General features: G+C 40.4%; 1 protein-coding gene across 1 annotated transcript in view; it reads right to left on the bottom strand.

Moving 5' to 3' along the window:
* Positions 1-23,871, bottom strand: part of DNAI1 (dynein axonemal intermediate chain 1) — a 252,535-nt gene that overhangs the window by 151,890 nt on the left and 76,774 nt on the right. Inside the window, exons 7-10 of the mRNA XM_020966929.2 lie at positions 21,125-21,265; positions 18,684-18,743; positions 15,209-15,343; positions 6,851-6,935 (exon numbers count right to left, since the gene is read on the bottom strand). Of these exons, the coding sequence (XP_020822588.1) occupies positions 6,851-6,935; positions 15,209-15,343; positions 18,684-18,743; positions 21,125-21,265 (421 nt within the window). The remainder of the gene's footprint in view (positions 1-6,850; positions 6,936-15,208; positions 15,344-18,683; positions 18,744-21,124; positions 21,266-23,871) is intronic.

Genomic DNA, 23,871 nt, shown 5'->3' with positions numbered 1-23,871 from the left:
GCACCTGACTTCAGATCTGGCCTCAGACCAAACACTTGACACTGACTAGCTGGGTGACCTTGGCCAAGTCACTTAACCCCAACTGCCTAAAATACACACACACACACACACACACACACACACACACACACACACACACACACACACGAGGGGAGAGAGAGAGAGAAAGAGAGAGAGAGAGAGAGAGAGAGAGAGAGAGAGAGAGAGTGAGTGAGTGTTAAAATCTGCCTCTGCAGCATCAACCCATTGTTTCTAGTTTTGCTCTCTGGTATCAAACAGAACAAGTCTAACAATCTCCTTCCTACATGACAACTCTTGAAATACCTGAAAACAGCTAAATATTTTGTTTGCCAAAGTAAATATCTTCAGTTCCTTCCAATGATGCTCAAATGATAGTTTCAAGTCCCCTCACCACACTGGTCTTTCCTCTGAATGTACTCCATACTCATCCGTGTCTTTCCTGAAAAGCAGGACTTGGAGCCAACCACGATATTCCTAATGGGGTCTGAATACGGAAAATCAGCACAGGGCAATCACTTCTCATTTTGGGCACTCATCCTCTATTTACAAAGCATAAAATTACCTCAATCTGTTTGGCTGCCATGTCACTCCATTGACTCATATTGGACTTTCACTCTAACACCATCTCTCCTCCGCCCCTTTCCTTTTCCCCAACCCCCAATCTCCCAGACATTTTTCACATGACCTATTATCTACTCATAGGTCTCGTCCTGTACTTGTTCAGCTGATTTTTAAAAACTCAAATACAGTGCTTGCCATTTGAACCTATTAAATTTCATGCTATTCAATTCTGCCCATTGTTTTAATCTTCTCGGGTCTCTCTGCAATTTGATCTTTTGGAATTTGTCCTGTAAATGATCCTGACTAATTTTATATCATCTCTAAATCTGATAAACATGACACCCATTCCCTCATCTATGTCACCGGTAAAAAAATAAACAAAACTAAACAGAAACATTGAGCAGAACAGACAGAAGGACTGACTCCTGGGACCCTCCACTACAAACCTACTTCTAAGTTTACATTAATCTCCTAATCACTACTCTTTGGGTCTCATTAGTTCCTGATCAAACAAATCTTCATTTATGTAGTCATTCACAAACATTTATTAACTGCCTACTATGTACAAAGCACTTTATACAAATGATTTCATAAGACAAAACTCATAGAGTACAGGACTATTAGCTAGCTGTATGACCGTGGGTATGTCTGTGGTACAAAGACCACTTTCAAGGAGCTAACAGATTAAGTGGGGTGGCAAGGAAGACACACACATATACCTATGAATCCAAGCAGAGTGAGATAATTGCACAGGACCAGTGTTGGCAACGTGTCATGAAGAATCTGAGGAGGAAGAGATCATTCCCATATGTGTGTGGTGGGGGAAGGGAAGGGTCAGAAAAAGCCTTCATGAAAGAGGTGGCATCTGAGTTGGGCCCAGGAAGGGAATTCAAGATTCCAGCAGATGAAGATGCTTCCCATCCCTACACAGGGTCCACCACATGTGGCTCCATGGGACTGCAGACCAGCTTATTCTCCTCAATGTCCCCTATACAAGTTATAACAATTCCTACCTTCCTTCCTAATGTGCCTTCCCCCCTCTTCTCCACTTACCAAACCCTCCCTACACTTCTCAAGTCTTGCTTTCCCTGTAAAGCCTTCCCTGACTACTTACGGCCCTCAGTGATCAAACCCTTCTCTAACCTCCTCAGTGATCAAACCTTTCTCTAACCTCCTATAGTATTCACTATCTAAAACACAATCCCTGGCACTCACATCTTGTCTTGTACTGTTTTGTGTCATGCATGTTAGTTTCATCTCCCTCAAGAAATGGTTAAACTTGGCATATGGCTAAGCTGAATCATAGCTTTTTTTTCTCCATTTCCACAGCACAGGGATAGACATTCAATATATCCTTGCTGAGTGGAAGAGACACACTCATTTTTGCTTTCTTTGTCTCTCTCACTTACAAGATATCACACATCAGAGTGTGATAACCTAAGCTCCAGAGTGAGAAGAACCTCCAAAATGCCAAAGGAAAAAGACAGGCTGATTGATTACACAGTGAGGTGCTGGCCTTGAATCATGTCAGAAATTCTGAAGCATGGCTGCCCTTTGAAAAGTACCACATTAAGGGAAGGAGGATAATTTCTAGTACTTCTATTTTCTCCTTCATTATAATTATACATCCTCTAAGAAAGACTTATTCAATTAAACAAAATTAAACTTTAAAGCAATTTGATGTGACTTGTTTTCTTTTAAATGAAGATGGCCCACAGAAGCCCATTTTTTCCCCACTGACATTAATTAGGATTTGAGTCCTTCACTGGGGTGATTGCAGTGGCTGAGTTTCAGGAAGTCAGGCTGTGTGGATAACTAATTCATTAATAGCTGCTTTTTAATTTTGTAATTCTAAAAAGTATTCAAGGTCATTTTTCAGCCTGAATAATAAAGAAGGGCTCTGTTTGGCTACTTTCCCCAGCAATCTGGGTTTTTTTTGCTCTCCCAGGGAAGAATGATGAACACCAAGGTACCAAGGGGGTGGCCACAGTTGTGAAAAAATAATGAGCAATCTGTTAACTGAGGGGAACATAATCAGTAACTGAGAAGCTGCTGAATATGGAAAGGTTGATAATGGGCTACAAAGAAGAATATGCCACAAACTCCTCAGTTTGAGGGCTGGATCTGCAGGATGGCTCACGTCATGTCATGTCATGACCACTCAGATCCCTTATGAGCTCTGAGTCCTGGCTTTGGTATAAGAGTTCTCAACCTCTGTGAACTTGTTTTGTTTTTTGATTATTTTGGAATTTGTTTTTCAATATCATTCATTTCCTTTGTAGTCCCATTTATTTACTTTATGTACTTAAAAATATCATACTGAGAAGGGGTCCAGAGGCTTCACCAGACTGTGTAAGGGGTCCAACACACACACACACACACACACACACACACACACACACACACACACACACACACACAAGAACTCCTGGTGTAGTGCGGCAATGGACCACATGCTCCCTCATACCTGGCAGGGGAGCGTAGGGCAGGACACAGCCTTGCCTTCTCAGGATCACCTGCCTGGCTTCCCCAGAGGTAGAGTGGTCAGGAACTCACATAATAACAAACCAGCGCAACTGAATGAAAAACGCAGACTGACAGAGCCAAGCCCCTGCAGTCTTCTAGGGGCCTTACTTTGCATAATAATCATCTTCACTATAATTATGATTCTAACATAAGAGCCAAAGAGCTTTAAATATATTGTCTCATTTGAGTGGATAACCACATGCTGGACCTAGGGGCTGGACCTAGGGCTAGGAAGACCTGGTTTCAAATCCCACCTCTGACACTTACTGGCTGAAGGACAGAGAGCAAGTCGTGAGCTCTAAGATTCAGTTTCCTCTTATATAAAATGGACATAATGATACCAGTAGCATCTACCTCACAGGGTTGTTGTATTGCTCAAATGAGATAATTTATGTAAAGTGCTTTGCAAAAATTAAAGTGTCTTATGTCAGTTATATTATTACTACTACTATTATTATTTCAAGAATAAGTCATATTGGAGCAGCTAGGTGGCAAAGTGGATAGAGTACCGGTCCTGAAGTCAGGAGGACTTGAGTTCAAATTTGACCTCAAACCAAAACTTGACACTTACTAGCTATGTGACCCTGGGTAAGTCACTTAACCCCAATTGACTTAAATAAATAAATAAATAAATAAATAAATAACAATAACGGTAATTCCAATAGTACTTTAAGGTTTTCAGAGTGCTTTCCTCAGAACAACCTTCTGAGGTAGATAACAGTAGAGAAAGTGCTGGCCTGGAGTCAGGTAGATTCTTCTTCCTGAGTTCAAATCTGGCCTCAGACATTTACTAACTGTGTGACCCTGGACAAATCACTTATCCCTGTTTGCCTCAGTTTCCTCATCTGTAAGATGAGCTAGAGAAGGCAATGGCAAACCACCTCGTATCTTGGCCAAGAAAACCCAAATGGGGTCACAAAGAGCTGGACCCACTGAAAAACAACTAAACAACAACAATAAAAACACAAATATTATATTCCTCATTTAATAGGTGAGGAAATTGAGGTGCTAAGCTAAGAAACTTGCTAGTGAGCACACAGTAGCTAGGTCTAGTACTCCAACCACTTTGCAACATTGTTTCTTAAGTCTGATCTTTCTTTTACCCCTCACTACATCAGATACCTAAAGACCTCTCTTTTCTCCACTCTCTCCTCCCCTGCCCAAGTCTTTCCTTCTTCAGGCTAAACATTCCCAGCTCCTTTTCCTAATCCTTACATATCATTGCCTCCAGATACCTCACTGTCCTGGTCACTTTCCTCTTAATAGGCTTATTAGTTTGTCAATGTCCTTTCTAAAACGTGAATTGAACAAAAACAATATCTCAAATTCAAAATAATGAGCAATTTGTGAACTGAGAACATAATAACTAAGTAATATCAAAGGAAATTATGAAAGAAATAGGGATGAAGGGGCAATAGCACTTTTAGACCTCAAACTATATTATAAAGCAGCAGTCATCAAAACCATCTGGGACTACTTAAAGAATTGAGAGATAGATCAATGGAAGATAGGAAACAACAGAATTCAATGACCCAGTGTTGGACAAAGTGGACAACATGGGATAAACAACCTAGGAAAAAAGCTCCTTATTTGGAAAAAACTGCTGGGAAAGCAATCAGGCAGAAATTAGGCTTGGACCAGCACTTTATACCACATTCCATAATACATTCTAACCAGATACACATCCTTAATATTCAATATCATTAAAAAGTCAGAAGAGAAGTAGATCATATAGCTTTCACAGCTATGGTTAGGAGATGTATGCATAACCAAACAAGAGATAAAAGCAATTACCAAAGATAAAATAGACAACCTAGGATAAGAGGGCAAGTAGTTGAATGGGAAAAAATTTTCATACCAAATTTCTCTGATAAGGGTTTAGTGTTGAGATATACAAACTATATATGATATGTATGTGTATACACATATAGGTATGTATATATACACACATTATATGCATATATATATATATATGACCAATACCCATTCCCCAACAGATAAGCAATCAAAGGATATAAACAACTGGTTCTCAAAAGATTTGCAAAGTATTCACAACCACATGAAAGAACGCTCCAAATCACTAATAATAACAGAAATGCAAATCAAAACAACCCTGAAATTTCATTTCATACCTTGAAAATGGGCAAATATGACCCCAAAATAGCAACATTCAATGTTGGAGGGGTTGTGGAAGGATAAGCCCACTAACACATTCTTGGTGGAGCTGTGAAATGGCACAATCATTTTGGAAAGCACCTTTGAAATATGCAAATAAACTGACCAAAATGTCTATACCCTTGGAACCAAAAACTCCATTACTGGGCTTATACCCCAAGGAAGCCATCAATAAGAAGAAAGCCCCCATATACTACAAAGTATTTATAATAGTATTTTTTGTGATAACTAAAAATTAGAAACAAAATAGATGCCCATCAATTGGGGAATGGCAAAATAAATTATGGTACACAGATATATTGGAATATTACTGTGCTGTAAGAAATGATGTGTGTGATGAATACAGAGAAGCATGGAAAGATCTATATGCACAGATGCAAAGTGAAATAAGCAGAGCCGAGAAAACAATATACCCAGAAACTACAACAATGTAAATGGAAAGAATGACACACCAAAAATTCATAAATAAACGTAACAGGTTACAAAATCAAGCAGGACTTGAATGAAGAGATATGGGAAGACACCTCCAACATGCCCCTTGGTCGAGTAGGAGGTTCACACTGTACATGTTTTCAGACTTTCTCAATATATTGATCTGTTGTACTGATGTTTTTCCTCTCTAAAAAAAATACTATTTGTCACATGGGATGGCTCTCTGGGAGGCAGAGGGAGAGGGATACATGGGGTGACTATAATGATGCAAGAAACAGAAAATATCAATAAAAACTTATTTAAATTAATAACTAAGGAGTTGTTGAGGCTGCAGAGGTTTATAATGGGCAACATCCTAGAGGAGTATTAATAAGTGTTCTCAATTTGCTATTCATCCCTGAGATGCGATTCAAGGCTCCTATTTTTCGCCATGCTTCAGAATTTCTCCACCTATTCCCCTATACGAACTTTCTGCTCCTGCTGGCCAAACATCACTGTTCGTGTACACTATATTCACGACTCTCCCCAAGTCTTTGCTCATGACGGTCTGTTGGTAGAATGGAAAGGCTCACTGACTGGCTCTGGAGACAGAAGAACCAGGCAGTAAGTTAGTAAACCTTTGACCCTTCCTACCTGTGTGACCTTTGGCAGGTCACTTGATTTTCCTAGGCCTCAGTTTCCTCATCTGTAAAATGAGGAGGTTGGACTAGGTGGTCTTTGAGGTTCCTTCCAGCTCTAAATCTGTGATCCTGTGAGCTTTCCTCCTCTACTGCCTAAAAAAATCCTCCTAATCTTTCAAGATTCAGTAAAATCTCCCCAATTACTCTAGATACATCTATCTTTCCTTTCTCTGAGTTCCTGTGATATTCTCATCAGTGCCACTCTTTTTGACATTTACAAATACATCTTCCTATATGATTTCTCTCATATCTATATCTCTAGCTCTCTTTATCTATCTGTCTTGCTTAAGATACCACACACTCTTTGAGGGCTGGGCCTGTGTCTTCTTTCCCTTAGTTTACAGTGTCTAGCATAGGCCAGTTACCCAAAAGGTACTCATTTCATATTTGTTGACTTGAAATGTGAGTATTCCTGAAAACAAGAGCTACAAGCACTCTTGCAATGAGGACCATACCTTGGGCAATGTCATCATACGTGTTCTGATTGACCATCCGCTCCACTATTTTGGCTGCTTGAGTCACCTTGGTTATGTCATCACTCTGTAGAAAAGAAAAACAAACAGCAGATGGCACTGTTGAGGGGCTACCTATTGTGCATAATAATCTCTAAACATTTTTCCTCTCAGAACACGAAATTGGGATTAAGGTCAACTAGTACCATTCAGATCAGTAGCATTAGGCCGGAGCTGATCAGAGTCTCATTATTACTTACCTTCCTAATTCTGTTGTGTGTAGGCTCTGGAGCAGCTGGGGCCACAACCCAGACCAAGAAATACTCAGAAATGGATCCACACGCCACACAAGCTATGGAGAAGGAGAGGACACCCAAGACCGACACTGAAGCATTGTAACTGTGTGCTTTTTCCAGCAGCATAATCTCAACCAATCTCTTCCCTGCACTCACTCTCACCAAATGCCCTGTCTTACTACCTTGTCCACTAACTCATCAAATGCCCTCTTGCTACCAATTGCAATCCAGTTGCCACACATACCAGCTCCCTCGCTAAAATTCATGCACACCTTCATCTTGGCAGCAGCAGGAACACCCAAGGACGATCAATTGATAAGTCATCATCTATTACATGCCTACTATATACGTGGTACTCTGCTTGGTGTGAAGGATACAAGTACAAAAAAGTGAAACAATCCCTCCTTGCAATGAGCTTATGTTCTAATGGCGAGATAATGCATGCACATACATACACATACACACAGCATAAACATAAAGTTAATTCATAAACAAACACACATACACAAAGTTGTTAAATACAAAGTTATTTGGGAGAAGAGAGGGAACTAGCAGTTGGGGGCATCAGAAAGACTTCATGCAGAAGACAGTGTCTGAGCTAGATCTTAAAGGAAGAGGGACTCTATGAAGCAGATGTAAGGAAGGACTGCATTTCAGGCATGGGAAGCAGGCAGTGCAAAGGCACAGAGATGGGACATTTTATCTTATCATAGGAGGAACAGAGAGAAGGATAATTTGCCTGGATCACAGAGTGAGGGGAGGGGAAGGAATGTCCTGTGAGGTTGGAGAGAGAGTGTGGAGCCAGGTTGTGTTAGACTTTAAAAGCTAAACGGAGGAGTTCATAGCTTATTCTGAAAGCAATAGAGGAAGCCACTGGATTTGGCTGAGTAGGGTAGTGACATGGTCAGATCAGCCACTCCTCTGGTACATTTGGCATTGTTCAAGCTCCCTTCCGTACCCCCGATCCACAGCACCCTATAACTGTCTTTACTGAACTGAAGCCACCTTGTCAGATGCTCAGAGACATTTAGTCATCTGCTCTGTGAAATGGAGCTTCAATCTCATAGCTTTTACAGCCTTCCGTCTTTAGCTTATAATCCAAAACTAGGAATTACATAAGCGAGGATACAGCAGGATTTGATGCAGCGGAGAGACACACGTGGGAGAAAATGGAAGTGGTCAGACAGCTTGCTACAGAGATGGCAGGTTTCTGATAACCTTCAGCGCTGACACCACTTATTCTGAGGAGTGCTAAGACAGCTCCAAAAAGAAACCTTTCCACCCTCTGGTGGCTAGCTCCAATCCCACTCTCTCCATGAAACTTTTTATATCTACTCTCAGTCTCTTCCTTCCTTGTATCCTTACAACATTACAATTTAGCATCTGATTATATATCTTGTCTTATAATGTTCTCCAGTTTCCTCTTTGAATGTACTCTTTCTCCCCAATTAACATATAAGCCCCCCTCAAAAATACGGAACGCGCCTTCTTTTCTGGTTCTCCCATAACAACCATTCACGGGGTTGGGTAACACACATATTAGGTACTCAAGAAACACTGGTAGACAAAGTAAGCCATTTACAGGAGAGCAAATATAGAAGTCAAGGTTGGAAGTGAGATGCAGAGCAGTCTGTTCCAGTGGAAATTGGGAGGTTTTGTCAGGCTCAAAGGAAGGCTTAACTAGCTAGAAAAAAAAAAGAAGAAGAAGAAGGAAGGAAGGGCATCTAGGAAATGAGCTACCCTGCAAAGTCTGGTAAAGTGGGCTTTTTGAGCAGTCACACGTAAACAGTTCCTCCAGGAATGTCGTTTTCCAGTGTTTCACTGTGGCACAGAGAAACCTGGGGTTCTGAAGTTGAAGATCTACTAGGCCATATGACTAAGCTGGAATGGGAAAGGAAGGAGAAAGGATAAGCATTTATTAAGTGCTTCTTATGTGCTGGGCACTGTGTTAAGTGCTGTTACAGATATGATCTCAGTTGAAGGATTCTTTGTCTAGGCCTGGTGACAGACCACATCTCATTCACCCAGAGACTGGCTGGGCTAACTACAAAGAGGCTCTTCACTAGAAGGCTGTCCATCAAGTGATAAATTTTATTTCATTAAAGCAGGGGCTCTTCACTTTTTTGTGTGTCCCAGACCCTTTTCACAGTCTGGTGAAGTCTATGGACCCCTTCTCAGAATCATGTTTTTAAATACACAAAATAAAATAGGCTTACAAAAGAGTCACAAAATGCGACTCCAATCTCATACCATGATGATTTGAATGAAGGATTTCCAACTCTTAATTTATGCTATCAATTTCTGATTATTTTAAAGTGAGTCATGAAATTCTCATAAAATTTATCTCCCTTTTTCCAATATCTGTAGCCTCTGACCAGGGATGGAAGGGGCTTTTCCTACTAAGAGATTCCTAGGTGTTAGATGACTATCAGTCTGTCAACTAGCAATTACAAGACACCTACTATGTGCTAGGCACTGTGCTAAGCTGATTGGCTGTTGTCACTTTTTTTTTAAATCTCTGGATACCCTCAGGTTAAGAGAAAGATGGATCCCCAGCTCTTAGTCCCAAGGGAGGAGCTACCCCTGGCTCTAGTATGACCAGCCTCACCTAGGAACAGGGAACAAATTGAACAGGATGCCCTTTGGCCACTCTCCCCTCCTCCAAAAACCAAAGATCACAACATGAAGCAGTCCTTTTGTTACCACATGACCAAGAACCCTTCTGAAGCACCAATGGGCAGATAGAAGGAAAACTCTGAAAGGGTGTTCCAAAGTTTCCTTGAGCAAGGATTCTAGAGCCTCCCATGGCTAGGACAACTTGGAAAGCAAACTCCCCCTTCCACAGGTCTCCTGGGTTCCAAGTCAAGATTCACCTTCCCACATTGGCACAAAGAATTCAGCCGCTTTTGCAAAATCTCTTCTGTCCAGATCTAATTTGACTTGAAATATTGTATGTAGGCTTATCTGGTTTTTTGGGCAGAGACCTCTCAATAAAGAATTCCCTCCCTCCCTCCCTCAACAAATTAGGAATGACATTATTTTTTAAAATAAGAGTCATACAATTTTTAGGGGAAGAACAGGTATTGAACTTCCCAAGAGACAAGAAGTTCAATATAGAGTGCCAATCCTACAAACAGACGGATTAGGAAGCAACCTACAAGGTGAAATTTGGAACCATTAAAAGCCTTCTGCTCCCAAATCCCTCTCACACAAGAGAATTTGCCCTCGTTGCTCCCACTTGAGCTCTGTTTCTTTGGGTTGAGGCACTATAAATTTATTAAAATCCAAATCCTCTTAGGAAGGGTAAGATGGGAAGTAACCACAAATCATTAACATTTGAGTGGTGGTTACCATGTCACAGCTGCAAAGCAAACCTTAATAGGGGGAAAGCAAAGGGCACAACCATAGAACATAGTGGTCTCGAGCTCTGGGCAGCTGGGAGACAATGGAAGAACACTGGGCACTCAGGGGCAAGAATTGAGAGGAAGTCCAGGAGACTGAAATAAAATGTGTGAAAGTGCCAAGAGTAACAGTGCATCTACTTCACATTTTGCTGAAGGTCAGGCCTCCTTCTAGTCCTACAGAATAATAGGCCTGGCAGGCAGGACCAAGCCAAGTGAAAGGCAGAGTCAGAGACAGGAGGTAGGATACTTATCACATCTGTATACCCACCCATACCTCACCTGGAAAAGGATACAGTCTGATCGAATATAAGAATGTTAATGGCATCCTTGATTCCTAACTCTCAGACCAAATGACAAGTTTGTTTATGTCTGTTTGGTAGAAGGATGCCCAGACACCACCCCACCTAGACTGGACAGTTTGCCACTCAAAAGGCCTGCTAGGTAACGATTTTCACACTAAGTTCCCCCCAAAGGCAAATAAAATTAGATATTATCATATGGTGCTTTGAAAATAAATGTCTTCAATGTATTGCCAACAGCAATCACTGTTAAACCTTAGATATTTTGGTAGAACGTACTTTGTGGGGGGGTTTGTTTAAGTGTTGGTTGGGAAGCTCCTGCCACATCAAAATAGAAAATATAAGAGAAAAGAAAACAAACATCATGAGTTTATAATGATAAATATCTCAGTATTTATCTTCTAATGACAAACCACTACAATTAAAATGGTAGTTGGTTAATTGTTTCCTTTCTCAGACGGATGCATTTAATAAACACTTTCTGATCAATTACTGATCACATTTAAGGTATTTTAAAGAATATAAAGATACATAAATTACAATAACTACCTAAGAAACTTATAGTCTAACAGAAGGGATATAATATGCATATAAATAATTGACAAGTACCATAAGGGAGGCTGATAAAGGTCACAGGAGAGGGCTGATGGGATGTGGTAAATTCAACATTTCTAAGTCTGAACTCATCACCATCCCCCTCACCTTCCCCCACCTGCCCCTCCCCTTCCATGTTCCTATTTCTCTTGTTGGCACCACCATCCTCTTAGTCAGCCATCAATTAGGCTTGAGTCATCTTTGCCTCTTTCCTTTCCTTTAGCCCTCTGCCAGCTAAGCAGTTGCCAAGTCCTGTTGATTCTGTCTTGGCAATATTTCTTGCATCCATCACATTACCTCCTTTCCACTCACACTGCCAACACAGCTAGTTCAGGTTTTAATTACCTATCACCTGGTTCTACTGTAATAGTTTCCTAACTAATTCCTCTGCTTCCAGGCTTTTCTCTCTAATGGAAGAGGATGTCCAATAGACATCTTAAACTCAATGTGTCCAAAATGGAACCCATTCTCTTTCTCCCCAAGACCTGCCCCTCTCCCTTCCTTATTACTATAGATGGAAACACCATCCTCCCAGTTCCTCAGGATTTCAACCTGAGGGGTCATCCTCGGCTCCTTACTATCTCTCACCCCCCATATCCAATCTGTTGCTAAGCCCTGTCAGTTTTACCTTTGTAATATCTCTTGAATACATCCCCTTCTGTCCTCTGACACTTTCACCACTCTGGTGAAGTCCCTCATTACCTTGTGCCTAGACTATTGCAGCAGCCTGCTGGCAGGTGTGCCTGTCTCAAGTTTCTCTCCACTCCAATCCATCTTCCATTCAGCCACTAAAGAGATTTTCATAAAGCACAGGTCTGACCATGCCACTCTCCCACTCAATAAAATTCAACAATTCCCTATTGCCTCTAGGATCAAATACAAAACGCTCTGTTTGGCATTCAAAGCTCTTCATAACCTAGCCCCCTCCTACCTTTCTGGTCTTCTGACACCGAAGGTAGAACAAAGGAAAATGCTAGCTTTGAAGGCCACAAGACTTCCAAAGCCAATGTTAAGTCCACTTTGTGGTTTGGGTCCTGTTCCTCAGAAAAAGGTGACCACTGATGGTTCTGGGGAAGGTGACCAAAAAGGTAATCCCATTTGTATACCATTCTGAATAGTTGTAGGTCCTGCAAACCCTGTACCTGAATGACTCTGATCATCCCAGCATGCCTGATCATTCCAGAGAAGATATTCATGCTTAAGAAAGCAAATATTCCCTTTCCAAACCTGCCATGGAGCAGGCACCCATCTCCTCTTAGCTGGATCTATAACTGCATTCATGCAGGAAGTATTGCCTTGCATGTGGGTTCAATGCACTTGTCCCTTCCCCTTGGTCAGTTCTGTAGTTGGTAATGATAACTGGTAACCATTTGGTAATATATAATCAGAGGGAAATGAAGATACAGATAAATACATGTTCCTGGACAAGTATCTTTCCCCGCAAACTGCTATAGGTCCTGAAGTCTATGACAACTGTTCTAATATTATATGGTCGGTACTATTGATCTTCATTTGGCAAACAGATCCTTCCAAAGTAGATCATTCAGTCCTCATTTACTTGAGAAGCATGTCTCCAGCTTTACCTAAAGGCCATAAGTCTCTGCTGTGATTCTGAAGGAATCAGTCAGTTCCTGTGTTTGGTCTTAATGCATTTCTAGAGGCTGAGGGATAAAGTGGATCACTGTAACATAGATCATATTTTCCCAATAGGGATGAAGTGATCATTAGGAACTGTGTTCCTGGACAGCGACTCAACTCCAAATAAATATTTTTTAAGAAAAATCATAATCAGAAAAGCAAATACACAATAATGCAATAAAAATTACGCTCTGAGTCCTATAAAGTAGGCAGAAAGGTACTGTACAAAGTGATTAGGCAAGAGGCCTAATATACTCTAAAACAAACAAAACAAATACTCTGCTTTACCATTAATTTCACCTAAAATTAATATGCTGTTATAATCAAATTGAAACATTTAACTAACAACAATAGTTTTGTTTGCCTTCTGAAAATTTATGAGGGCTTCTGGGGAATGGTCTTGTTATTTTTCATTCAATAAGGTTCCCTTTGGCAGAAGAACCGTTCAAAAGCATTCCATTAACCTAGGCGCTCAACAGTGTTTCTTGTTGTTGCTGGTGGCGGCAGTGTTTCTCCCACTGAAGAGTACTTTTCAAGGTAAGGAGACCCAGCATTTCTCTTCTTGACCCTGCTTCTCCATCAGTTTATTGAGAACTACAAGTACAGCTGCTCAACGGCAGAACCAAAGAAATGCTGTAAGGAAGCAGTTAAGTCTCTCTCAGTTGATAGCTCTCCCAGCACTTTACTTTTCATTGGGAAGCCAGAAACACAATCACCAGGTCATTAGCCCAGACTTTCTGAAAGGAGCTCAGTCTTACAATCACAAAGATTGCCCAAAGAGCTCCTGCCTTCTACGTCCCAGGAATCAAGAGCAGAGCGATGAATAAGTGGAAAAGGGTATTTAAATAAGGGAAGGCAAGAACTACCTTAAAAACCCCTCTTAAAGCCCCAAGTCACCCCCTTTTCCCTCTCATAACATATTTCAAATCTCTTCCAAGCACTCAGGAATCTACAACAAATACACTGGAAATGAAGACCATCATTACGGGCTGCTGAGAAAGCTTCAATATCACAGCAAATGTTACTACTGCAGGCACACAGCAGCTATTAGGCCCAGTGTGCTCTGAGTGCAGAGAAAAGGGGCCTTGGGCAGAGCAAGGACTATGACAATGCCCTGTGCATGCAACTAAGGCTTTGAGTCTTCAATAAAAGAGCATCTATTAAGCACCTTCTGTGTGCCAGACACTGTGCTAGGCACCAGGGTTCACTGAAATCCATGTGACTTGATTTGCCACAAATTATGTGGAACAAAATATTAAATTCTCTGAGATTAAAAATATAAATTTATAAAATGTGCCCCTCATTGCCTTCCTCACTTCAGGTGAGTCCCTACTTACTCCTGGCTCTGAGTACATGGTCTCTGGGCCACTGCAATAGGATTGACTACTCTGTTCCACCCTCTTTTTCCCCACAGTCATTTCTAAATCCCTGCTGGCCTCAACACTGTCTCCCTCTACTTGAACTTCCAAAGGTAGAACACTGGAGTAGGAATCCAAGTCTCTCTGGGGCCTCCTTCATGGAAGGGTATTTAGAAAAGTACTGTTAATCTTATCCCCAACACTCAAACATCTGTTCTACTAAAAACTGTTCAAAAGCCCATGAGGGATCAGGTTGCCCCACCCCTAAAGCTTCAGAGGAAGTCAGGATCCTGCCCTGGGCCTTAGTTCTTAGTGGCCACAGTCAGTCTCTAGGGCCATCAATCAGTTCTTACTCTCAGAGTCCTCGAAGGGGATTTAGGCTTCTACGGCCAGGGCTCCTTCATCTTTCTCCCCTTACTAAACTTCTGTCATTCCTGGATTCCAGGTCCTTGTATTCAGCCTGTCTTCCTTCCTCTTGCCACTGCTATTGCCACTGGGTCCTCTTTCCCAGCATCTACGTCCCTCTCCTCATTCCTCCTCTTGTAGCTACACAATTCAGATTAAGAGGTGCACTTCTGAGAGTTTACTGAACAAGAAAACACTCGTTGGGTCCACATAGCAGGCAACAAATGTTGGCTGAACTGTTTTTTCGTCTGTGTCTGCAGCTAGGCACCAGCATCATCACCATTTTGGTCACTGTGGAACCAAAGGAGAAAAAGACAAACCAAAAAGCATCCTCAAAGGACAGGAGGATTTGAGGCCTGCTCAGTACCTGGGACTCCAGGGATGTCATCTTCCTCCTTGTCCTCATCCCAGTTTTTTTAGCCACTGGGCCTTTTGACTTCTCCATCTCCTTGGTCTTTTCTTGTTTCTCCAGTTCATACATATACGCGTCATAGATCTCCCACTGAACAAGAAGGAAGAAAGAGGGGAATTACATTAGAGGGAAAGGCAATTGTTAAATAACCTCAGAACCAGGACTCGCTCATTAAGTGAGCCAAGTGCCATTTAGTGACACTTAGCTGAAGCCAGGCACTGACCATTTTTAAATTACTTGGTCCCATCGGTAAGTAGCAAGAAGTGGAATAGATTATCTCACAGTAGCAAAACATTTTTAAAAGCTCTCATTCTCTTTGGTAATTTGTATGTGATGATTTTTTTAAAAAAATCCTTTCCTGCCAGGATGGAACAGAATGAGGGCTTCACTGCTACCCTGGCCTTCCTGGTCTGTGTTAGAAAGTTATATTACTAACTATACTTTTCAGCAAGGCCTCTGAGACTCAGGTCTGAAAGTGAGGTGGAAGAAAAAAAGGGATAAATTATAGAGGACATGAGTGTTATTTAGTAGACAAAACAATGGCTTTGGAGTCAGAAGATACAATTTCAAATCCCTGTTTTGTTGCTTTTACCTCAATGTGACCTTGGTCAAATCACTTCTTTCTGAGCCTCAGTTTCCTCATCTGTACTAATAATAACCAGCATTTAAAGAGTATTTTAAGGTTTAGCCTTGAAAAAAGCCTGGGAAGTACTATTATTACCCCCATTTTACAGATGAGGAAACTGAGGTAGACAGAGATGAAGTGACTTGTAGATTTGAACTCAGGTCTTCCTGACTCCAGGCCCAGAGCTCTGTCCACTGTGCTACCAACCCAGCTAACCCATCTGTAGGATGAGGGGACTGGACTAGACCATCTTTAGGCTCCCTTGTGACTCTAATAATCCTATGTGCCATCAAATGGTGTGTATATCACAGAATGGCAGGGCCATTCTTATAAATGACAGTGAATGATGGTTAATGCAGTTCAAGAGCTGGTGAGCATCTGTGGAAACTGGAAGAAATGCAGGATATTTACTGCAGTGAATCAAGGGCCTGGTCTTCCCCATATCAGTCATCTGCCACAAGAATAACACAGGCTGCGGACACTGCATGACGCAGCAGCAGCAAACCATGGGTTATCTGTTGTGTGGGATGCCAAACTCTTGACTTCTGTATTAATGTTGCCTTTGTAATTATTCCAAATTTTTTTCCCCCAAGTAGCTCGAGTAGGAAAAGGTGAGGAGACGGAAGGAAAGAAAATAGGAGAGGAAATATGGTACTTTTACTGGCAACAGAAGAGTCAAGGTCACAACTTCACTCATTTGTTTATCTATTCATTTGTTGATTCATTCATACATTCATTCATTCATTTACTTACACATTAGTTGACCTGTCTGTCTATCTATCTATCTACCTACTTAGAACACTGGATCTCTCTCTATCTTGCCTGAGGCTGAAGTGCAGAGGGCCTTCACAGGCCCAATCTCACCCTAATCTCCTTAGAGCTCTAACCTGCCTTGTTTCCAACCTGGCCTGGTTTTCCCCTCCTTAGGGCTCCCCATTTCAATGCTGAACTTAGTGTTGAAGCCCAGAGGCATAGCCCACATCAGTTCAGAGCTCCCAAGTTCAAGCACCATACTATAGTGATGAGTGCCACCATACCAGGCAAGGTCACATGTCCGAAACTTCAGGAAGCAGCTAAAGAGATAAAAACTACTGACTCTGTATAGCACTTTAAGGCTTGCAGAGTACTTTACTATACATTATCTTCTTTGATCTTTATAACAATACACTGAGGTAGCACTGCTGGAGCTACTGTGTCCATTTTCCAGATGCGGAAACTGAGGTTCAGAGAGGTCAAATGACTTGCCCATGGCCACACAGTAAGTAAGTTTTGGAGGCAGGACATAAATCCAAGTCTCCCCTCATACTAATTCTAGGCTTTATTATTATTAGTATCATTACTATTATTGATTTTATCATTGGTGGAAATGTGGGGAGGATAAGGCAAATTCAAGAGGAACACAATTTCGGGGACTCTCTAATCCAAAGGATTAATAAACCCTTACCAAACATATCTCCTTGTAATTCAGGGAACTCTCAGAAGGCAGGGCCCATGGCAGCACTTTCTTTGGCGTATATATTTTCATGTGTTGTTGTTGTTGTTGTTGTTTATTCTAGGCTGACTCTTCGAGACCCCATGGGCCACAGCAAGCTAGGCCTTTCTATCCTCCACTGTCTCTCGAAGTCCGTCCAACCTCATGACACTATCTACCCATCTCATCTTCTGCTGTACCCTTTCCTTTTGCCTTCAACTTTCATGTGTATTCATTAACAATTATCTTTAAAACTTCATCATTTTTGGTAATGAACTATTTTGAACCAATAGAATGACATGAGAAATCAGTACTCTGAGCTAAACTCTCTCTACCATCACACATCTAATTTCAAATCCTCCTTTGACGTCCTTTTCTGAAATCCTATTCCCTACATTTTAGAAACATTTACTACCAGCCCAAGTGACTTGGAATCAAATCCAAGTGAAAGCCATCCTTAGTTCTGTGCCAAGCCCCTTATGAGTCCTGCTTATGAGGACATTAGGGGGTGCCTGGGTTCTGATCTCTAGTACCTTCTACAGTTATTTGCCACTCCCATCACCCTGACATAAACATTCCTCAAATGCCCCATGAAATAGTATGGAGACGTGGCAGGATAATAACTTTGGTTTCATTTTGCAAAGGAAGAAAAAAAAATACTATTCGGCAGAAACTGCTGTAAAGACAAACAGAAGGCTCAAAGATGTCTTGCTTGCACTTTTCCTAAATGTATTCATCTAAAACCTGAGCTATGGTTTGATTTATTGAGCAATTTGGTTCTCAGAATCTTTCCATCATCTCATTACCAGAAAAACTTCCTTCAGCCTAGAAGAGATCAGCACATTACCCAGGACTTCAATTACAGCCTCTGAGCTCTAGTTAAGACATAATCAAGAGCAATGCTTTTCAATGTAATTTTTTCCAAGCCAACCTCAGGGCTTATGATAGTAATGTAATTGAATAAATTCATACACACAAATGAATTTTAACATTTCCTTAAATACTACGGCACCATGTGCAAACCGAAATCTAGAACAGCAAAATGAATCTGTAGAGTGATTTAAGTATCAGGGCACCCAGAATATACATTAGTGCCACAGAAGAGGCAGAAGGGGACACAGCCTGAGCATGCTAGGTTTGCAGTATATTTAAAAATATTGAGATGGCTGCAGTTATCCCCCAGTTCACAAAGTGTGAAATAGGGACATAGGATGGTAAAATGATGTCTATATTAGGGCAGGGAATAGTGGGGAGCCATTTGACTCCCAGGCCATTTTAAATTAATTAGGCCCTACTCCATCCTTTGGACTGTAAGTTGGCCAAAGGGCGTTTACCTGATTAGCTGTGGCAGAGAAGGTTGCTCTAGGGGGAGGTTCCATTTGACACTCTCGGTCCTAGAGAAAAAAATGATAGGAAATAACCTGAAGTCCTTAAAAACTTCTAACATTTACAGAAAAAATAGAACACTGTCCAGGTATAATTAGAATAGAGAATTAACTTGTGAACTCATGAGAAATATGGCTGGAGAGGACAGAAGGAATAACCAGCATAGGTTTTTTCAGTTCAGATTTCTAAATTTTCTCCTACCTTAAGACTGGAACAATTTGGACATTTCAAAAAAAGATGTAATCTAGAAAGAAGGTTGAGAGAAACACAACATGGCATTCTTCAATAAGGAATATGCTCAGGGATGAATGGTGTAAATTTCCACAAGGTCAAATGATGAGGTAGAGTACTGAGGGACTTCCCCCAAGTCCAAATCCGAAAAGTAGAGCTTCCAACATGACAAAACAGGAAAATGGTAAATTTTGGAGAAGAAGTGGGAAAACTGGAACACTAATGCATTGTTGGTAGAGTTGTGAAATGATCCAACCATTCTGGAGAGCAAGTTGGAACTATGCCAAAAGGGCTATAAAAATGTGCATACCCTTTGACCCAGCAATAGCACTTCTAGGGTTGTATCCCAAAGAGATCATACAAACGGGAAAAGGACCTACGTGTACAAAAATATTTATATGGCTCTTTTTGTGGTGGCAAAGAATTGGAAATTGAGAGGATGCCCATCAATTGCGGAATGGCTGAACAAGTTGTGGTATATGAAGGTAATGGAATACTATTGTGCTGTAAGAAACAATGAGCAGGCAGACCAGAAAAACCTAGAAATACTTGTATGGTGTGATGCGGAGTGAAGTGATCAGAACCAGGAGAACATTGTACACTGCAACAGCCACATTGTGCGATGACTCATATTGATAGACTTAACCCTTCTCAACGACGCAAGGATCTAAGACATCTCCAAAGGCCTCATGATGGAAAATGCTATCCATATCCAGAGAAAGAACTACGGAGTTTGAATGCAGATCGAAGCATACTATTTGCTATTTCTTTTCTTCTGTTGTATTTTGTTTCCCCTTTCTGGTGGTTCCTCCTATTGGTTTTAATTCTTACATACAACATCACTAATGTGAAAATATGTTTAATAGGAATGTATATGTAGAGCCTATATCAGATTGTGTGCCATCTTGGGAAGGGAGGTGGAGAAAAATTTAAAACTCAAAAGCTTATGGAAGTGATTGTTGATAAATCAAGATAAATTAATAAAGTTAAAAAGGTTTTATATTAAAAAAAAAACAAAACTGAAGCCTCCTAGATCGGAGGCATCAAACACAGAGCTAGCTGGTCTTGTGTGGTCACACAAGCTTTCCAAGCGTCCCTTGAACTAACTTAAAATGTAATTGGAAAATCTTTAATAAAATAAATGATAGTAAAACAAAACATAGAAAACAACATATTTTAAAACTAAGTCAATATGCAGCCTACAAGGATGCTTACATACAGATTAGCAGCGGTGGTTTCTATTTGAGTTTGACACCACTGACCTAGATACTGATCTTAGATTCTCTTGGGGTCATCTCTGCTCTGTTTCCGGAATCCTAGGACTCCACATGGAGTATCTTGGTGCCTTTATCATTCAAATGACACCACCACCCCTCTGGAGTAGTGGATCACACTACCTTCTTCTTGGTTTCCCTAACTCTACTCTCTCTGCCTTCAATACATTTTGTATATCACTGCCAGATTAATCTTCCTAAAACCTCAGTTTTCACACATCATTTCCTTGCTCAAAATCCTTCAATGGTTCCCCACTGCCTTCAAAATAAAGTAAAATCTCTTCTACCTAACATTCAAAATATTCTACAATCTGGCCCCTACCTCAACCACTTTATTTTCCATTACTTCCCACTATAAATCAACTCAAGTTTCACGGGGCTCCTGTTCTTTGTAAATCTTAAAGTGCAATAGAAACATGTTGTTATTATTATTATTTGTAATAATAATCAACTTTCTCCTACTACTTCACCGCAGGGGTTCTCTCTTTCATCTGAACCCATGTAGCATTTGTTGTTTGCACCACTCACATGGCATTTAACATATGCTATTTTGAATTGTTAGAAGTATCTCTCCATTGATGCTTTCAGTTTTCCCATGGTATTTTAAACTCCTGAAGGTCAATTAAGCTTATCTAATGCATTTCTGTATCCCTATAGCTCTTCCTACCCTAAATATCTAATCTAATAGGAACTTAAGAAATAATTATTATTGGAGATGATGATGATGATGATGATGATGATGATGATGATGATGATGATGATACCCAGATTGTTCCTCCTGGGATCTGTTGGAACTTAGGCTTACCAATATATTCCTGGGTATATTCAGAGAAGGACTTTCTCAAAGAAGACAAGTAGGGGTGTGGGTTAGTGTGGTGCCATACCCGTAAAGGACTGTTGAACGTCTGAGATGCTCTTTCATTGAAATTAAACTGGTTGGTGAGTTTCCGTTCTGTTGGTTTTTTAGGGGTAATAACCTCTTCTACTTCCACTTCAGCTTCCCCTTCTGCCACTTCTTCAGCTGCCTGGAAAGGCACAGAACAACATTTGGCTTTGAACTTAGAATCACTTTGACTGTGTTTTCTCTTGAAAGACAACTGAACTTTAGTCTAATGGAGACTAGGTGATGAACAGAGGAAACATGGAATAGATTTCACAGAATCTTGGCTGGAAGGGACTTCAAAGTGCTTCTGGTGCACCCCACACAACATTCCCAGAAAGGAAGTGATCATTTGGGTTTTCCTTGATACCTTCTAGTGACAGAAAATCTATTCTTTCCAGAGGCAGCCCATTCCACTTTTAGCTCCAATTTAAGGAATATTCCCCCTTAATATCAAGCCTAAATCAGCCTCTGCAAATTCTACTTACTGATTCTATCTCACTGGGGATAAGAAAAATGAGTCTGATTCTTCCATATGACAGCCCTCATAAGGCACAGCCTTTTGATCCTTCATTCACATGGCCACCCTCCTCTAGATCTTCTCTAGATATTCAATGTCCTTAAAATGTGGGTTGATGGTAGCAGTGACAATACGAGGAAGATTCTAAGATTCTAAAATAGTTTGTTTCCCAAATCCAGATCCTTCCAACTGGCAAATAAAAAGAATGAGGGATGAGGGGTAGGGAAGGAAGGAAAGAAGGAAATTTGTTTCTGGGATAGAAAAGTCAGCAATATTTGAATAAGGAGCATTTATTCAATAGACCATAACAACAACAAATCATATAGATCTCATTTGCAAGTTTCCAAACTGCTTTCCTCACAACCATCATGTGATGTAAGTAATATATGTGTTATTATCCACATTTGAAGACGAGCAAACTGAGAGGTCAAGTGATTGACCCATCATCATACAATCAGTACTAGTGTCTGAGACCTAGTTGTTTAAATAACACCTTGAAATTCATACCTAAATAAGAACCTTATGGGCCACTGTGAAGTTTTAGATTTGTTACTGTTGTTATTATTTGTTCTTTGTTCTTGAAAAGGACCAATGACATCATGAGGGTGATGTCTTGACTCGCTTGTGAATTAGATTTAAGTGAGGCAGAGCTGTGCAAAGTCATCAGTGTCACTCTCTCCTCCAGAGTCATCAAAGTCCAGTGGCAAGACAAAAGCCAAGACAACTGGTAATGGCCCAGAATACAGTGGGTAACTTTGGCCTTTCTAAATTAAGGTCTTTCCCCAGTCTTCTTAGCTGGTCTAAGACAACATCCAGTCATTGATTAAAGATTAGGTAAGAAATGAGACAAAAGATGGTCTCAATTACCATTACATACAAAACTATCAGTCTAAGACCCTTAGAATCTCTGGCTAGAATGGAAAATAGTTGCTATTTACACTCATTCTAAGCCATCAAAACCTAAATGATGAGCCACAAAGGCTTGGGCTGGGGGCTGTAACTGGCCATTCAATGAGAGACAGAGTGATTTGGGTTTAAAGACAGAGTCAAGTAGCCCCGTTTGAAACACAATGGGCTTTTTTAAAGCCTGTTTTTTCAGAGATATATTTCAAGAAATCATAAAAGAAAACTTCCCAAGACAAAAAGCAAACTGCCCCAGCTTTTTGAAAAAGAAAATAATAATAAAAATAAAAATAGAATCATCCTGAGGTTGAAATCCTTCCAAATCAGGGGAAAAATCTAAAATCACAAATTACATACACTGGTTCAAGGGATTATTTATCATTGTTTTCTCTATTATTGGTAAATAGAAACAGTCCATATTTTTATATTTTTGCTTTGCCTTGTTTACTGTCTAGCACTATACTTCATTCTCTATCACTCTCATTCCTTTCTTCAGAAGATCTCTAGGGGAGGGATAAAGTTGGTTCTGCCTCTGGTTTGAGACTCTCTGACATGATGTATACATGATGAGCCTAGCGGGGTCACCTGTGGGACAGTAGCCCAAGGCATGTCTCAGCTTTCCCTCTGTGACCTCTTTTCCTTTACGAAGCAGCCTTTCTGCTTGGTGCGGGTTGAGGGTGGTGATGATGGAGAAAAAAAATTAAAGAAGAATAAAAGAGCTACATTCAGGAAACCTCAGCTTTTCAAATTCTCAGTATTTTTAGTCCAATGCTTAAAATCAAGGGTTCTTAACCAGGCCCACTAACTTGTTTTGTGTATACATACATACACACATACATAATAAATAAAATATGTTTGTATGTATATCTACACACATATGTATGTATATGTACAGAGGTATATATAATATATACATGATCACATACATGTAGAATATGGTTTATATATTTGTTATACATACATAGATACACACATATATACAAGTTCATGGGCCTATATATTTATACATATATATATATATGTATGTGTATATTAATAAGTATATTTCTCATTTTTAACTTATTTCACTTAACATAATCTATTTTTTCTCCCTCCCACTTCCCTCTAAATTGGGGCGGGGGGAGACTTGTAACAAATATGCACAGACAAGCAAAACAAATTTCCTCATTAGCCTTGTGTCAGTCTGTACCTTAAGACCATTGCCTTTCTCAGGAGAAAGGTAGGGTATTTCAGCATCAGTCTTCTGGGATTAAGGTTGGTTGTTACTAATAACCTTATTTTAATATCATTAGTTTCCTTTGTAATCCTATGTATTTCATTCTATGCAT

Source organism: Phascolarctos cinereus, unplaced genomic scaffold, assembly GCF_003287225.1.
Source record: "Phascolarctos cinereus isolate Bilbo 61053 unplaced genomic scaffold, phaCin_HiC Scaffold_4;HRSCAF=312, whole genome shotgun sequence".
NCBI classification, from domain to species: Eukaryota; Metazoa; Chordata; class Mammalia; order Diprotodontia; family Phascolarctidae; genus Phascolarctos; species Phascolarctos cinereus.
Note: the sequence above shows the minus strand (reverse complement) of the source record. Positions and strands in the feature narration are given on the sequence as shown.